Source organism: Anabas testudineus, chromosome 5 (assembly GCF_900324465.2).
Source record: "Anabas testudineus chromosome 5, fAnaTes1.2, whole genome shotgun sequence".
In the NCBI taxonomy this organism is placed as follows: Eukaryota; Metazoa; Chordata; class Actinopteri; order Anabantiformes; family Anabantidae; genus Anabas; species Anabas testudineus.
The window spans coordinates 19086844-19103341 of record NC_046614.1 but is presented as its reverse complement, the minus strand read 5'-3'; the positions used below and the strand labels follow the sequence as shown (position 1 = coordinate 19103341).

The following is a 16498-nucleotide window of genomic DNA, read 5'->3' as shown; positions in this document are numbered from 1 at the left end:
ATATGCAGTTGGTATTTCCTGAGTACACTTCTTTGTGAATCATATTCATATTTAAGGCAGCAACAGTGGAAAGTTACTTTTTCAACTGAATTTCAATATGCTTTGTTTTGTGATGTATTTAAAGTTGTTCCTCTCTAACTAAAAATAACAATAAGTAAATAAACAACTATAAAGACATGTCAGTACATAGTGTACAAGATGTCTTACATCTACTGTTTGGATGTTAATATTATATAAACTTTCAGATAGTAAAACTGATATGTGGATTTTATACTGTATATTTTCTTTTTGTCGTGTTAATGCAAAATGCGTCAAATTCTGCACCAATAAATAATAACATAAAGATCACTGATGTACTGTATTACTCAGTGGTCATTACTGTGGTGTTCCTGTCACATTTACATGACTATCCTTCTTACATAACTACCATTATTTTCATTTTGGCATCTTAGAGAACAACGAAACGAGGCAGTGACGCCAGTAACTGAAGAAAGTCTGACGACTCCCTTGCTGGTTATGTTTGACTATCATTGCGTTTGTCTCTGCGAAGACCGTAATGTGGTTAGTGTCACCTGAGACCCCAGCAGACTGAAGATCAGGAGCGAAGAGTGAGTGGGACCGGGCTCTGTTCCTTTCTCTAATCTGGCCGTAATGAGGCCACAAGCTCTTCTCCCACCACAGCAGATAAGACAGTAATTGTTTAAGTGTTTTATCTGCTGTGGGCAGCAGCCACGTAGAGGTTGTCAGTCGCATACTGAATCACTAGACAACTGCACGGGGCAGCCATCAGTAGACTCCTATGATTTACACGTGTAGTATAGTGAAGCAGAGTTAATGCACAACATGTTTGAGGTAATACATGACTCTAACTTATCTACTATATTGTTCAGTCACGGTAACACAGGAAAAGTTTTAGAAAGGAAACACTGTAACGCCTAAAACGTGCATTTTAACGTGCGTTCAAAACACACGTGCAGTATAATAAACACAGTGATTGTGTTTGCATGATTGAGCCTTGAGTTTCGCGAGTGGTTTCTTTTTTTAGCAAAAGAAAATGGAATAAGAAATGAATTAAATTGTGTGTTTATCTGCTCTAACAAAGTGGAAAGATTAGCATGTGCAGCTAAATTGTAGACTGCACAGTCTGTTTACATCAAAATGTTCTTGTATAAGTATATTGTGAAGTATTGTAAACTATTAAACACAATATTTAGTGTATCGTAAGCATTCAAATGATGTTATGTTACAACAAAAAACAGTGGACAGTATTTTTTTTTATCTTATATGTGCTAATAGGGCTCAGTAGCTCTATCCTGCACAACTACATAATGCTGCTTCTTTCGCTTTACTCTCAGTCTTTTAGCACAATATCATTTATGTAGTTTAGGTAAGATCTTTTCAGAGGGTTTTTATTCATAAACAGTCACTTATACTGTATTTATCATGTCACTTAGCACATTTCTCCTAATATTTTTTCTTGTCTGCTGACTTTTATCTTATAAATATGAGTGTGCACGTGGATGTGTATGAGATAGTTGATGCCAAAAGAGAGAAGAAGGAGGAAGGAACATAATCTATTTTTAAGAGTTTGAAGATTCACCTGTACATACATGTGAAGAATATATTTGTGTCTCTGTGTGCATAAGAAATGTGAGTATTTGTGTTTGTGTGTGTTTCCTGTCAAGTTTAAAACCAATAGCTACTCATGGAGATAATGATAATAAGCTACTGTAGCTAACTCCAGACGATAACCACTGTCATTAGCAAACTTTATTACAGCCAGCAACATCCGTGGTAGTCAGCTCGAAATAAGAAATCTGTTTTCACTGTTTCACAATCTACTAATTTAACCGTTTTTACTGTGGACTGCACATTTGCTTTGTGAGAGGAAAAGCTTGCAAAGGTCCATCAGCAGTAGCTGAGGGAGAGGGGCTGGTCAGATTTTTAAAGATAGATCTGGACGGACACGTAGGTGTATCTTTTGTTCATGTTAACATTTCCTAATGTAAAAGACTCTCTATTATCTCTATTACTGTCCGGACACTGACAAGCTGCAAGACGAAGAACCACTGTGACCTCTCAGACCTCATCAGCTTTGACTAAGTCTGGTAATTTCACTTCTACTCTCTGGTTAGTTTCTGATGGCCTGTGAGTTTTTTTTTTTTTTTTTGTGAAATCCCATTTGGTCATTTCACCATTACTTTGGGCAGTGTCCTACTTTTATTACACACAACCCTTGGGGTGTCACTGCAGACAGAAACATTAACAAGCGTCATCAATCATGTTGTCACAAAGTCAGTGGCCTGCTCTGACCGTCATGTAAAAAAAATCGCACTGATTTTTGCTGCAAATGTAAATGGAAAAACATGCACAAAAAAGAAATACAACAGAATCAAGACTGATATACATATATATATATATATTTTTTTTTTAGCATTTTCTTTATTTGATGACCTCATACTTAATCGAGGTCTTATTGCTGGAAGCAGCAGTGTTCTGCTATAGTGTCAGGATGTGCAGCATCTTCTTTCCCACTGACCCAGAGCCTGTGGCCCGTTTTATCGTCCCACTTTCAGGCATGCAGGTATCCTAAAAATGTGATGGTTTGAGAGCTTGTGTGATAGAACATATGCTGTCCTTCTATTTTCTAACGCTCATTTTTCATTTTTAAAAAACATCTTCCATCTCATATGTCCCACACTTTAGGTCTGTTTCTTCCTAAAATTACAGGCTAGCTCTAATTTGACCTTTAGTCGACCTTGGAGTTGAGCAGAAATTGGTTTTGACAGGAACTGTGTTTTTGTGGTGCCCTGAGAGCGTGCTTCATTAGCAAGCTTCATTACACAGATACAGAACACTTTTGTCAAGCACAACTTCATCACTTCCTATACAATAGTAAAGTAGAAATCTATTTTCAGTGTGCTGTTTGTCACCTGAAATCCCAGTGGAAGATGTACTGTTGAAGGCAAAAGTGTCAGGTGAAGGAGATGGAATGATTTTTTACTTTCAGACTGGGGATGGAGACTGAGCACAAGACGATAAGATGCAGCTGTGTGAAAGGAGAGGAAGAGAGAGGAAGCAAGGCAGGATAAAAATTGGATGGTAGGTGGGAAGAGGGGGAGAGAGGAAATAATGAGACAGTAAAATGAAAAAAGGTTAGAGAAATTGAGGAAGCGAAAGAGATGGGAGTAAAAAAAATGAGAGAAATAAAGGGGGGAAAAGCATCCTTAGCATTTAAATGAGTCACGACAGAGGGCAGACCACCCTTCCCCTCACAGCATTTGGATTCAAGACCTGGAAGTAATGAGGAAGGCCAAACAACAGATGACTTTCCATCTAGAATATTAAACCTCATTTTATCTCGATGACAAGCCAGCATTCATTATCTGGGCTAAAAATACACATAAAGCACATGTCGGAATATATCGTCTTGGTAAATGATGTCTGCAGCAATATAGTGGCTCTGAAAATGGTTGGTTGTGCGTATAATTTTATGGTTAATGGAATAAACAGCATGTTAGAGCAGTTCCACATGGATGCACATTCTTCATACAATGATGATTCATAAAGGGTGCAAGGGTTTGGCGTAATGATAAAATAATAGTGTTAGATAGTTACAGATGCAGTATGTGTTGCTGCGATTGAGCATATCATACAAAATGCTCTGTTAGAGATATCCCATCATATGAATAAAACATAGGCTATAATGCTATATGTTATTGAGCTGTGCACAATTACTCTACACTTCAAGTGCTGTGGATTTCACTGAGGTGCGGATGGCTGCATAAATGTATGTACACCTGCATGCACACACTCCTGCGGTGTGTTGCTGGCAACCCCTGGAGGGCTGGGTGGTTATGTGTTATGTAAGGAGCTCAGGAGCAGCGAGGTGGGGTTTTTTCACACACTGTTCACGCTCAGGCTTATTGCCCTGGGGCTCTGCAATGAGCTTGGTGTGACTGATAAGAAATGTGTATGTGTGCACGGGTTAGTGTATGTGTGGGAGAAAAGAGAGTGAGGGAAGGAGGAAGAACATAATGTATTTTTAAGATTTGAGTAGGTATGTGTGTGATTCTATGGTTTCCTGTCAAAACAGTTTGGATCTTTTTTTTCCAGAAGCATTATGAGAATATTCTGTCTTTTGGAACTGATCATGACAATTTTAAACTTTGGCGTGAGGTTGGCCAAAAAATATTACCAGCCATTTTTTAGTTTGAACATCTACAATTGAGAGACATTGAAAGCTAAATTGTATTTTGTATTTTTTTCAATTAGTTTCCAATTGCATTTCGATAAAAACATCAGCAAACGTACTGCGTTTCCTCAGTATGCAGTTTCAAAGACCTCTCTACATTGTCACACAGAAACATGATTGGGAAGCATATTGCCTGTGTGTCTGTGCAGGCTACTTTGCTATGGTTGGGATTTGAGGGGGTTGTTCTATAAATATACTCTTGTGCTAGAGGAGAATCTAGGCTGCACAAACACACAGACATGCCAACATACAGTCTCGCAACCACACACAGTGCAATCCAGAGAAAAGGCACACAACACTGACAGCTGATGGACCACACAGTCTAAATTGAACTGCCCGGAACATTAATACCAGCAAATCTCCATTGTATTACAAATTGAAGAACACAATTCAAATTGAACTCCACTGTTACCCGATACCTGACAGGAGGCTTTAAATAAATACGCCCATGCCCTCTCTACAGAATAGACGTTAGGTACAATATATGTTTCCTGACAATCAAATGCATCAGACAAGTCAAACACAATCAGTTTGTAACAGCCACTCAGATCACTGACAGCAGTGCCGTTGATCCTGTGGGATAATGTCTGTTGTAATTCGAGACTCAAGGCCACAACGCGGTGTCAGTCCAACGACAAAGTCACTCTGACACATGATCAAAGCTCCGTGCTGACATTAATATAAACCAGGGAACATCACAGGGTGTCATCAGCTATTTTGTTCTTTTTACAGATTGAGTGAGTGGTATCTATAAAATAAAACTGGGGCAGTGAAAGAGCGGCTGCTTCCTTCATTCAGCGTTCCTCAAAAGGAACCTTGTTTGGAACAAAACCTTTGAAGATAACCTTCACAGCTACGGTGTCATCATGTGACTGCAGTTACATCAAGGGCAAAACTACCACTTTAGCAAATACTAATAGATATAAGATATTACAAATAGATAATAGGTATTACTGAATTATGGGTACATTAGGGTGTGGGGCTAATGTTGGCCCATAAAGGACCTCATGACTGATGTTTTGGTAAATTCTAGTAAAAGCTGCATGTTACACTACAAACAGCAGAAGTGCTGAGCCTTTTGAGAAGCATGATGCTACTAAGGGTTTTTAATTCCATATTTTTAACCTCAGTGTATATATTCTGTATATTTCTGATGTAAAACATGGAGAATTCTGCATTTAGAGACTCTCAGAGACTATTTTCTTTTCTGTGGTCTGTAGAGCAGCTCAACCGCAGCTTCAGACCGAGAGAGAATGGACAAAATAATTAGGAAACAAACCCTGTGCTAAGATATTTTAAGGGATTTATGGGCAAGATAAAAACTATCATCCTGACAGAAAATGTTCAAAAAAAGCTTCTATTGCCGAATATTTTATTTTTATTACATTAGACATTTGAGTTTAAAGCGAGGAACCATTTGTACAATAACCTTAAAAATGAGTACGGTGGACAATTCAGAGCACTTTGTGTCATTTGCAAAACATAATCATAACACTGCTGCTCACTGATATGCAGCATTACCCACAATTCCCTAAATCAGTTAAAACACAGTTGAACACATTTTCTTGTGATATTGTTATTCATCTCCACATTCCCGAAACCTATTGCCAGCAGCTACCTTAGATTCTTTAATCTCCACTGTTCTCAGTGAAAAAGTAATAATAATTTCCTACTGCACAGCTCATTACCATCATCAGTATGCATGTGGTTCTCTTAAAGGTCACTCTTCAATGCCTTTTAAAACACGTGACCTTATGATTTCACTATAAACCAGGTCAACCTGTTGCCTCCAGTGTGTTTTAGCAGAAGGGCTAAAATAAAAGTAGGCAACACACTCACTGTGGCACAGCACATGAAGACGATGATGAAAGTCCCAATGACACCTCCGATTCCCACCAACCAGGTCATTCTGAGGAAGAGGATCACGCCGAAGATGTTCTGGATGCACGGCAGATAGACGCCCATCAGAGTGCCGAGCTGGGGGGCCTGGATGAAGAGGAAGAGAAAGGTTTCAGATGTTAGATGGTCATGTTGTTCTGTGCTCCTGAGACTCCTGCTACATTTTGGTGTCTGTGTAAATCAATGAAACTGAACCATGGAAGTGCCGTGTGTAACACAGGGAAAACACACAGATGGCCATTAGCATTTACATTTAGTCATTTGGCAGATGCTTTTATCCAAAGTGACGGAAAAGAGGAAAACACACAAACACACCAGGAGCAACTTGTGTCTTGCCAAAGGACACTTGAAGATGCAACTGGCGGATGAAGGGATTGAACTACCGACCTTGTGATTAATGGATGATCTGCTCTATGTCCTGAGGCGCTAAATACTATAGCGGTTGTTGTTGTTGTTGTTTTACATCCTGTTTATTATTCTTCCTCTTTCCTTCTTTCTGCACCAACAACAATATCTGCTAATAATTGCAGTTTAGCTGTAAGTAATACACTGTGTTTTGCGCTTCAGCAGTTTGATTAAAACGCTTACTGTTCTTCGTACGCCAAACGGTGCTTTTAATGTGCCTTTTTCTGTTTAAGGGTTTCCCACACTCCTTTGTTGATTTCCAGAACAATAATTACTCCAGGAAACAAAGACAAGTTTGAGATCAGGAGGCAGCCAGGGGACCAATCTGTTCAAGGGGTGGATGCAATATTATTTTATTTCCTTACAGGCTCTTGCTTTTGCCGCAGTGCTAATGTGGATCAGTGAACCAGTGGACAAAGGAAGAGCTGTTCTGTGTCCTTATGTTTTTAATGTTCATGTTTGTGTGTTTGTATACATCTATTTGTTTAAATACAGAATATGAATGCATTGTATTGTCAGACAATAGAGGGCTGATTAGAGGTGAAAATGTGATTACTTATAAGGTTTTGAACAAAAAATGTATATTTCTCTGATTTATTTTTATACTGTGTAAAAATCTATCTCACATAAGCATTTTCAGCCAAACAGGGATTCAAAGCTCCATGACACTACTGAACTGATGGTATTCGCTGTAGTTGTTCACTTATTGTCTGTTACAAAATGCTAATCTTTACAAAGATGGGATAATACTGTTAAACTACTGTACACTTTTTGAGATAGTTTTAGTTCTGTCTAGAGGTCGATAATATAAAAATCCAAAAGGCGACACAAATTTCCATATAATAAAAAAAAAACAACAGTGGAAACACAGTAGAAGACACTGCATTCAATATGTAAACGGAAGCTTAAGGTTAAGTTTCATTAAGTTAACAGTTACCATACCATACCGTGGTTTTGTTTTTATTTAACTCTAAGCAGCCGCAGCAGTTTTTTACCACAGTGAATACAGAGCTAGTGAATGCATCATCTACAGGCAAACAAGGTAAAACAGCTTCTTTCATCCTGACACTTGTGTCGCCTGCTGACAATGACTGTTCTAGTTCTTTGTTACATTTTCTTTTACAGTTGAGCATCTGCTTGTTATGAACAGGTTTGTCTAAGTGGAGAAGTTAAGTATTAGATGACGAGTATGAGTATGATAGTATGATGCTGGTAAATTAGCCTGCTAGATATTTCTGCTTTTATTAGCTATTGCAAATAAATTACCTTTCATGTGGATGTCAGTTAGAAATGCCAAAATATGTTAAAGCTGAAAGAGAGCTCTGAGAAGTTTATTTTTTACCTGCAATATATGACATTCCCATCCAAACATGCCTTTTGGTCTAAAATGCATCATCTAATAATGTAGTGCTTTAAACAAAACAACCTTCAACACTGCTTGGCTGATGGCAAATACATCTCTTCAGTACTGGTTATTAAATTTGCTGTAAGAGGACGAACACTACACAAGATGGAGGATTTAAAAAAAGACGCCTTGCACTGGGAAGTGACAGCAGATGCTGAATGCGTAAGCCAGACTTTTAATCAAATCATCCTGACAAGTGGCTGACATCAAATGAATAATGCTACAGTATGTGATTTGTTTGGAGAGGCTCGCTTTCCAGCATTAATAATGTACTGTTTGCAGAGAAGAGGAGAAAGAGCAGGAGAGAGAAACAGAGAGAGAGAGCAAGTCCAAGCAGGTCTCACCAAATATAATTATCTTCTAATTTCCTTTAGATAAACAACAGAGCAAGAGCTCACACTTGGAACTGTAATTAGCAAGCTTGCTGCTTTGTAAACCCCGATCCAATCGTGAAAAGCAGCAAATTGCTTCTAAACATGTCAAACCTAATCACATCATATCATATCATGTGTTATGCACACATATACATGACAACATGTTTCTCACCGTTATGTGAACATAACAGGATGAACATAACCTGATATACACTAGGGTGACATGTAGGCAGGCAGCAAGTTTTGAGCGTCACCTGTGAAAAATACTGTGATATCTATTAAATCTACTGTGTCTATTCTCACATTTACAGCTTGATTGGATTTAATTGATTGATTATAACTCAGATTTTAATATCTAAACAACAACATGGTGCAGATTTCCAAAACATTTGGTCTGAGCTGGTTAAGAACTGAAGTTTTTCTTCACTCGTGTCACATAAACAATTGATTGTATTTGATATTACAAGTATAGAATCAACACTCTTTCATATCTTCAATTGTCTTAATGTACTTTTATTACATTTCTATTTATCTCTCACACTAAATTTTCTGTGTCAATAAGCAACAAACAATGTGTTCTCTCTTCCACAGAGCTAAAATGCAACCCTACAACCTTCCCTCGTTTACAACTTAATCCTCACAGCAGGGGATCTCTCAACCTTCAGCCTCTTTGCGCTTTAATAATCAAAGATCCACTTCATGGCCTCCACAGGTTTGCTTAAGGGAACAGTGGAGAACAACCCCATCCATCTCTGTCACCTCTGCTGCTATATGATAATGATTTGCACAGTTTGTCTGTTGTCTAAGCTATGCAAATTAGACGATGGCTCACTGTGACTGTGTCCTTCAGTGTGTGGCAGAGGAGATTCTTCATCATCTGCTTGTCAAGAGTGTTAGTATTTCTTTTTAATACAGAAACCCTGAATCAATCTATAAGTTTATTATCAAATCACTGTATACAGTGATTTTGTGATTTAGCAGAATACTTTTTGCTCTTGGTCCATGAATGCTCCCAGTTAATCTAAGATTAGGGTCTAAACCAAAATAAAAAAAACACGAAATACATATGTTTTTCCATCAGCTTCTCTGACTGTCACTACTCTTCAAATTATTTTCTTTTCACAAGTCTCCCACCCAGTAGCAAAGCTGTAATTAAAAAGACTGAGTTTCCATTGGGGACTTGGTGTGTAATATACATTAGCAGGCAGGTGTTTCAGGGAAAAAGGTTCCCCTGCTATCAGCACTTTGTTGTTAGACACAAAACTGCTGCCACTGCACAAAGTGAGGCTGAGGTCAGTTTGTAATAACAGGTAAGTTATTAAAAGGAAAACCTGTGTGCATTTACATACAGTAGGGTACAACTGCAGACAGAACACCTTCATTAGGATGAAGGCTTTGTAAGTCTTTTCAAGGTGAGTGATTCTAATTAAAAGGGATTTCAAAAACTTAATGACTTTGTTTTATGGCATCCAAAGTAAAGGACAAACACATCTATTTAGAGCCTCTTTTATTTGAACGTTATTTGCTTTTTCCACTTGTAACACAACACAAACAGGGAAGAAAAGAGCTGAGAAATGTTATAGTTACAGCAACAACATCCTAGATTGCTGATTTTATCAAAGACAGATAAGAAAAAAAAGGTACGGCTTTGTAAATTGAGGTTAGACAGTGGCGCCCAAAAACATCTTGGCAGAATAATTTGTGGGAAAAGCTTAAATAGCATTGTGAAAAACAAAGTGAGTTGTTTTTTCAGGTTAAAAAAAGCAGAAAGAGGCTGAAAATAACAATTACAGATTATACTAATCTGCCCTAAAAGGTGTGTAAATACCATTTAGTATTACAACAAAAGGCATTTATGCCCCATAACACTCCACAGGAGAGTAACATAACCAAAGTAGGCAATAACCCTCTCCAAACTGCAAACCCGTTTTCCCCGCCTGCTCTCCCGCACAATGGAGAGCCACAATCATGCCGACCTTCTATGTTCACCTGCTGCATGAGTGTCTGCGGTGGCTCACAGCTGAGTGATAAATTATAATCCAGATTCGACAATGGGCGGGCTTTGAAAAACAGTGTTTGTCTGCTCGAAATCCTAGGTGTTATATAAGATATACAGACTCAGATAATAGATACTGAGAGGGCTTAAAGTGAGTCTGAGGACGTGAACATGATAAAACACTTGTGCAGCGTTGGTAAACAATTACAGAACTAACAGCCACCAAAAAGAAAAAAAAAAACAGGTGAACTAATGGATGCTCCTAATGATTTTATGTTGAGAAATAGCCTGAAGCAGATAGAACGATTGTGTATGCATTGAATCAATGACCCTGTTGGGGAAAAAGGCTGGACGTTTATTGAAAGTACCGCGTTTCTATTTTCATTCAATTGGTATTTCATTTGTTCATTTGTGACCAGGGACTGCAATCCTGACCAGCATCCGCTCTGATAGATGCACATGCTCTCTCTCACACACACACACACACACACACACACACGCAGAATGAGTGTGTGTTTAATGGACTGGGAGCAAGCAGTGTGGTGATTTCCCTGGAGAGCAAGCCACCGTGAGCAAAGAGATCACAGGCTGCTGCAGAGCCACAGGTAGGCCAGCGTGGCACCACTGAACTCGGAAGGAACAGCTGCCCACCGACCCCCTGGGAAGTGTAGTCAGCCCACTGAATGGATGGCTCAGGTGTGTTAGACGCACAACAGGACCTTTCTCTACATCTGCTGCAGCACCTACTTCAGATTGACTGCCTCCTGCTGCCTTGCCACTTACCACTCGCCTCTCACCAGGCCGGACCTGTCTCTCTCTGCCTCTCCAGCCTCTTCATCCGACAGATGCACTTAACTCACATGATCACCTGAGCACTCAAGTCCACTGAATCAATATCAACAAGTGGTCTAGCATTAAAATAAAATCTGAATTTCATCCATTACATTCTCAATTACATGATGGTCCTCATCATAAAAACGTTTTCCTAACAAGCAACCTCTTACTGAACGACTGTGTCTCTACGTAGCTGATGTGGACGTGGTGAGGTGTTGTAGTATTGCACGGTTGGGTCAATAAAGCGTGACTGTGACTAACTAACCCTATCGTCAGACACCATCTACATTTGACAGCAGACATTATGTTATGACATAATGTTGCACATCTAGTGCAGATCTTTGTTTTGGTCAGGATATCAACTTGAAAGACTACCGTATAAATTTGATTAAATATAATACTGGCTTTGTAAATTCAAACACTGAATACTAAAACTTTAATATCATACTATTGATATCATGCATGTAATAATCATTGATTTCCTTCCCTTCTCTTTATGTACACCCCCACAATCTTACTTTGACCATCTTATGGATATCTCCTGAATTGCTGAGGCTAACAAAGGCAGCTCCTTCTCTCTACTAGATATTAGAGTTAGGAGAGAAAGAATTAAAAAGGGAAGGTGAAAGCAACTTCACATCCTTGGCTAGCTGCAGGGCAAAGAAAATGAAAGTGGAAGGTGGTAGAGGAGTGAGGGGGAGCAGCACACTGTACAGTATATGACTACAGTTGCAGGAGAGAGGAAAGGAAACATCCAGGCCCTGAGGCTCTGGGACACCCTGCCAACCTGCTTAGGCTGACAAAACCACTGTCAACTTTTAAATCACCTCATGCAGAAATTCTTTCTGCTCACAAAAAGGACCAGCATCTGCTGCACGTCGAAAAAACCCTCTATAGTAACATTTTTATGAATTCCTCAGTGGAGCTGCAACTGTTTTAAATATCAGCTCGTAGTTAAGTACAAACATCACTGCAGGGAAAGTTTTTGTGTCCACTTCGTACTCAGTGTATATAACTGTTCATCAGTAGGTTAACGTCAACACAGCACCTGAGAAATTCATCTACCTGATCTGGTACGAACCTAGGAGAGGAAATGAAACAACAGGGGAGAGGAAATAAGGACGTGAGGAGAGAAGGAAACAAGAGGAGGTTAATGGAAAGAGGAGGCAAGGAGGCGAGAAAATAATGGAGAGGAAAAACACAAGGAAGAGACATGAGGAAGGAGGAAACGCAGGATAAGAGAGGAGGAAACAGGGAGAAGAGAGGAGGAGAAGAAAAGAGAGGATGCACATTAACAGTTTCGATACTGCGAGTGAGCTTTGAGGTAGATGGGGGGAGACTAACGACGGCGAGGGAGGCAGATCGGGAGCTTGTAATGCCATCTCCACGCTCCGCTGGCCAAACAGGAGCTGATAGGGCAAATGTGTTTCTGTTCAGGTGAGCTGAATTATTAAATAGACAGTGAGAGGAGAAGCTAGCAAACATCAGCGTCCCTGACCAGCTGTGGATGAACCAGACACTCAGCGGTCAACACTGTGTGTGTGTGTGTGTGTGTGTGTTTAAAAGTCCTATTCACTGGTTATCTGTAAAACACTGATGCTCTGAGATGCTGAAAGCTCACCACCTTAAAATAGTCCATACATGTGTAGCTACAATATTCTAGGTTAAAAGACACCACAAAGCCTCATGTGTTACCGTTAGTTGTGAAACCTCTCTTTAGCTGCACCGACAGATTCGAGGCTAAAAGTCTCCTTATCCACTAATGCACATGTTCTGCTGAACAGCAGCTACACTCAGTGTCTTGCTTTCTGAAATTCAGGTCAGCTATAACCTGGCAGAAAAGAGGGCAGGTGAGTTTCTTTTTGGATTTCGGTCAGATAAAAAACTACGTTTGAAGATGTCACTAAGAAACAGTGAGAATTTCTAACTAATAAAGCGATACATCTGAAAAAATGTTGGTGTCTTAGCAATATTGGAATTATATGTTCATCTCCACTGTGAACACACATGCACGCTGCTGTAAAATACAACATAAATTGACATTAATCAGGAAACATCCTTCACATGTCTGCTGATGAGAATACTAATTTGATGCACCAGTCTAATGAGATGGGAGAGGGAGTGATGGGGGACAGAGGGAGGGTGAGGGCACCGCTAAGAGCAGGGATCATAAAACACCCAGCAAAGAAACAGTGTTAATGTGAGTGAACAACACTCTGCTACTACTGTGAGATGTAAGGACAAAGATAACATGGAGTAATGTCGCTGTAATTCTTGCAAGAGCACTCATGTTGAAAATTACTTGAATAAAGGTGAAGAGGTTCGTTGGTTGTATTGTGTTTAGTTGATATGTGGTATAAGGTACTATCTGGTAAATACTACAGTAAATTATAATACTGCTGTCATTTATTAAACAAACTATATAAGGAACTACTGCAAACTGTTTCCGTGTTTTTTCACACACCATAGTGGAAACAGACAGACATCAATTATTTTATTTGGCAACACATAGGAAATAATCATTGCTCAGCTCAGCTTAATTTAAAGAGTAATTTATAAATTAGAAATCTTGTATTAGGTTTAGCATCCATCTCAGGTCCAGACAAGATTTAGAAAAGCTCAATTAGTCTTCCCATAAAAACTGTGCAGCACATTCAGGATAGTGCAGCCGCTGGTATCACATTTAGCTACATTTACATTTGGTCATTTGCATAACCTGATGGAAGCAGCCATTAGAAGGCCGTGGAGAGTTATAAACAGAGGTGTGATGTGATTATATCAGCTTTAAATGTCGAGTTTGAAAGACACCATAGACATAACATGCTTTTCCGTCCTATGCTAAATGACGAATGCACAGAAGAGTGAATTGGCAGCAGATTGGCTGTGACTGGTTTCACTGTAACCTGTGCGACCTCCAGACTGCTCCCTTATGTCACATGCCAACCAAATCTCTAATCTTGGCTTTCACACTGCGACAAACAAAGCCGGCTCACTCGCTCTCCCTGCCTCACAACTGACTTACTCCCTCACTCAAGGGGCCGATGATGAAGTAAGATGGAGAGCGACGAAGAGAGAGTGGAGCAAGAAACAGAGAGGCAAGGTGATAGGGGGAGTGGGGGGGGGGGGGGGGTCGCTGTGCGAGAGATAAAATGCCAAAGACTGCCTTAATGAAAAGCCTCTCATGGCAATGGAGAGATTGCCTGTGGAATGGGCTGCTGATTGGAGAAGAAGCAACTTGGTGTAGCGTGCAGACTAATTAAAGTATTGAAGGAGCTGGGATGATGGGGGGAGATAAGACCTGCACCCAGGGTTAGTCGGGTTAAGGAGAGCCAAGCAAATATACCTTATATCAGGGACAACTTGGTGGGCTCATTGTGAATATGGGAAGATTATAGATATAGTTCCACATTTGTAGCTGTCTGAATTTGTACAATGAGCACATACTAGTAACTTTAAACCAGTTGAAATGTTGGTTCACCTAAATTACATCTGCTTTCACAAACAGTGTCACATTTACACCAGGTAATCCACAGGTGTTGCTGTCAGCTGCTTTTCATGTGGAGTTTCGTTCCAGTGAAGACAGTGAGGCCTGTGGATTATGAAAAATGAAAATAGTCTCCGGAAAAAGAGGTTGCTGTTGATGTTTTCAAAAGTAATTTAAATTGTGCTGAAGGCAGAAATCCTTAAGGTAGATATATCAAAATCTGTGCAACTACATGTGGCTAGATACCACTAGACGCAAAAGAAAAGCTGAGCTGACCTTTTAAATGTGACATTTTACTGTGCTTTAATAGCATGCTTAGTGCTGACACAGGCTGATGTTTAACTGTTTGTCATCCAAAGCAGTTGAGCACAACACTGTCTTTCGGTCAAAGCTTTCAATGAGCTGAAGGTGTCGGGTTATATTCCAGAGGTGAAATGTTTTATTCTTTACCTTGAACATAGCAAGCTGACAGAAAACGGTTTGCCCCGGAGGTTTTATCCAACTTTGGTTTGCTCAGTGGTCAAAGAGATGTTTCTGTGCAGCTTTAAGCTATATGAATATCTCCTGGAAAGATGTGGTGGAAACATTCACTAGGCCTCGCAGTAAAAAGCAGTTTGGCAAAAACAGCTCTATGCTTTAGTCTCTATCCACTTTAAAGTCTTTCTTTCCTTTTTTGAAACACAGAAACCATTATGGGCATTGGGGTCGAATGGACCAATTGCCCCTACCGCTCCTGTCAGTTTGATAAAGTGTGTTTTTTCCCACTGTTTTTAACCTTTAATCTACTGTTTATCTACAGGGCTCATCTAGTAGTGTATCAGATAGGTACTGTGGCAAGCAAGGGGAGCATCCGTGAATTCAATTAAGAAAGAAGGAGGAAGAACTTAATAAAGTACTGAAAATGTGACCGACGAGCATAGATAACAGTTAATATACAGTAAAGTGGAGGAAACGTCTCTGGATGATTGGACACCTAGACACATTGGGTCAAATGTCAAAAAAGCTGTCAACCTGTCACTGCTGTAGCATCTCGCAATGTCTACTCTGTGTTTTACACTGAAGTGTGAAATATGTTACCATGTGAATCAGTCACTTTTCCAACAGTCTATCACAACGTCTTTCATTATTTGCATCATCATCATTATCTGCACCTCTTCTCATTTCAGCTTCGCTATATCACATCCCGGGCTGCAGCTACAACCATAATTTCCCACAGGATTAATAATGTAGCCGCCTGTCTGTCGATCAAGTGCTGAGAAAAAAACAAAGCCTGGAAAGTAAACTCCTTCCTGCTGGCATCTCAGCATCCAACAGCAGAAAATATCAGGGGATGATGTGGAAGGAACTCATTTGCGAGTGGCATTTAAGATGCGATCCAGTAGCACAAAGAGATTTATAATGTCAACAGAGAATGAATGACGAGCTCTAAAATGACGGCGTTCTTCTGGCTCTTTAGTGAGTGTGTTAGCAAAACAATCAAAAACTGTGCTAACAGGCCTTCATGATGTAATTTAATGGAAAGTACAGATCTATATTTAGTAACACTTAATGACCATCCCTTGGCAACAAGCATAATAACCCTCCTCAGGTCCAGGGTACACCAGAAGCAATGTTACAGCAGCAAATGTAAATGCACAGGAAAATGATTTATACATGTACGCTCTGTCATTCTGAGCAGGGTGTTAGATTAAGTTGATTATTGTAATTTACTTTGACTTTACATAACTATAAATCAGCTGTTATATTTTTATTACCAGTATTTATTGAAGTCTGTGTTGTAACACATTTATATAAGAATAACAGAAACAGTAGAAACAGCTAATCATCTGCTATTTTCACCAATCTT

The 16498-nt window shown here is 39.6% G+C and overlaps 1 protein-coding gene across 3 annotated transcripts in view; it reads right to left on the bottom strand.

The window, feature by feature from the left end:
- slc12a5a (solute carrier family 12 member 5a) overlaps nt 1–16498 on the bottom strand; it is a 123822-nt gene that overhangs the window by 17374 nt on the left and 89950 nt on the right. For all 3 annotated transcript variants that reach the window (XM_026346730.1, XM_026346728.1, XM_026346729.1), the window contains exon 4: nt 6095–6241. In XM_026346730.1, coding sequence (XP_026202515.1) covers nt 6095–6241 — 147 coding nt within the window. The remainder of the gene's footprint in view (nt 1–6094; nt 6242–16498) is intronic.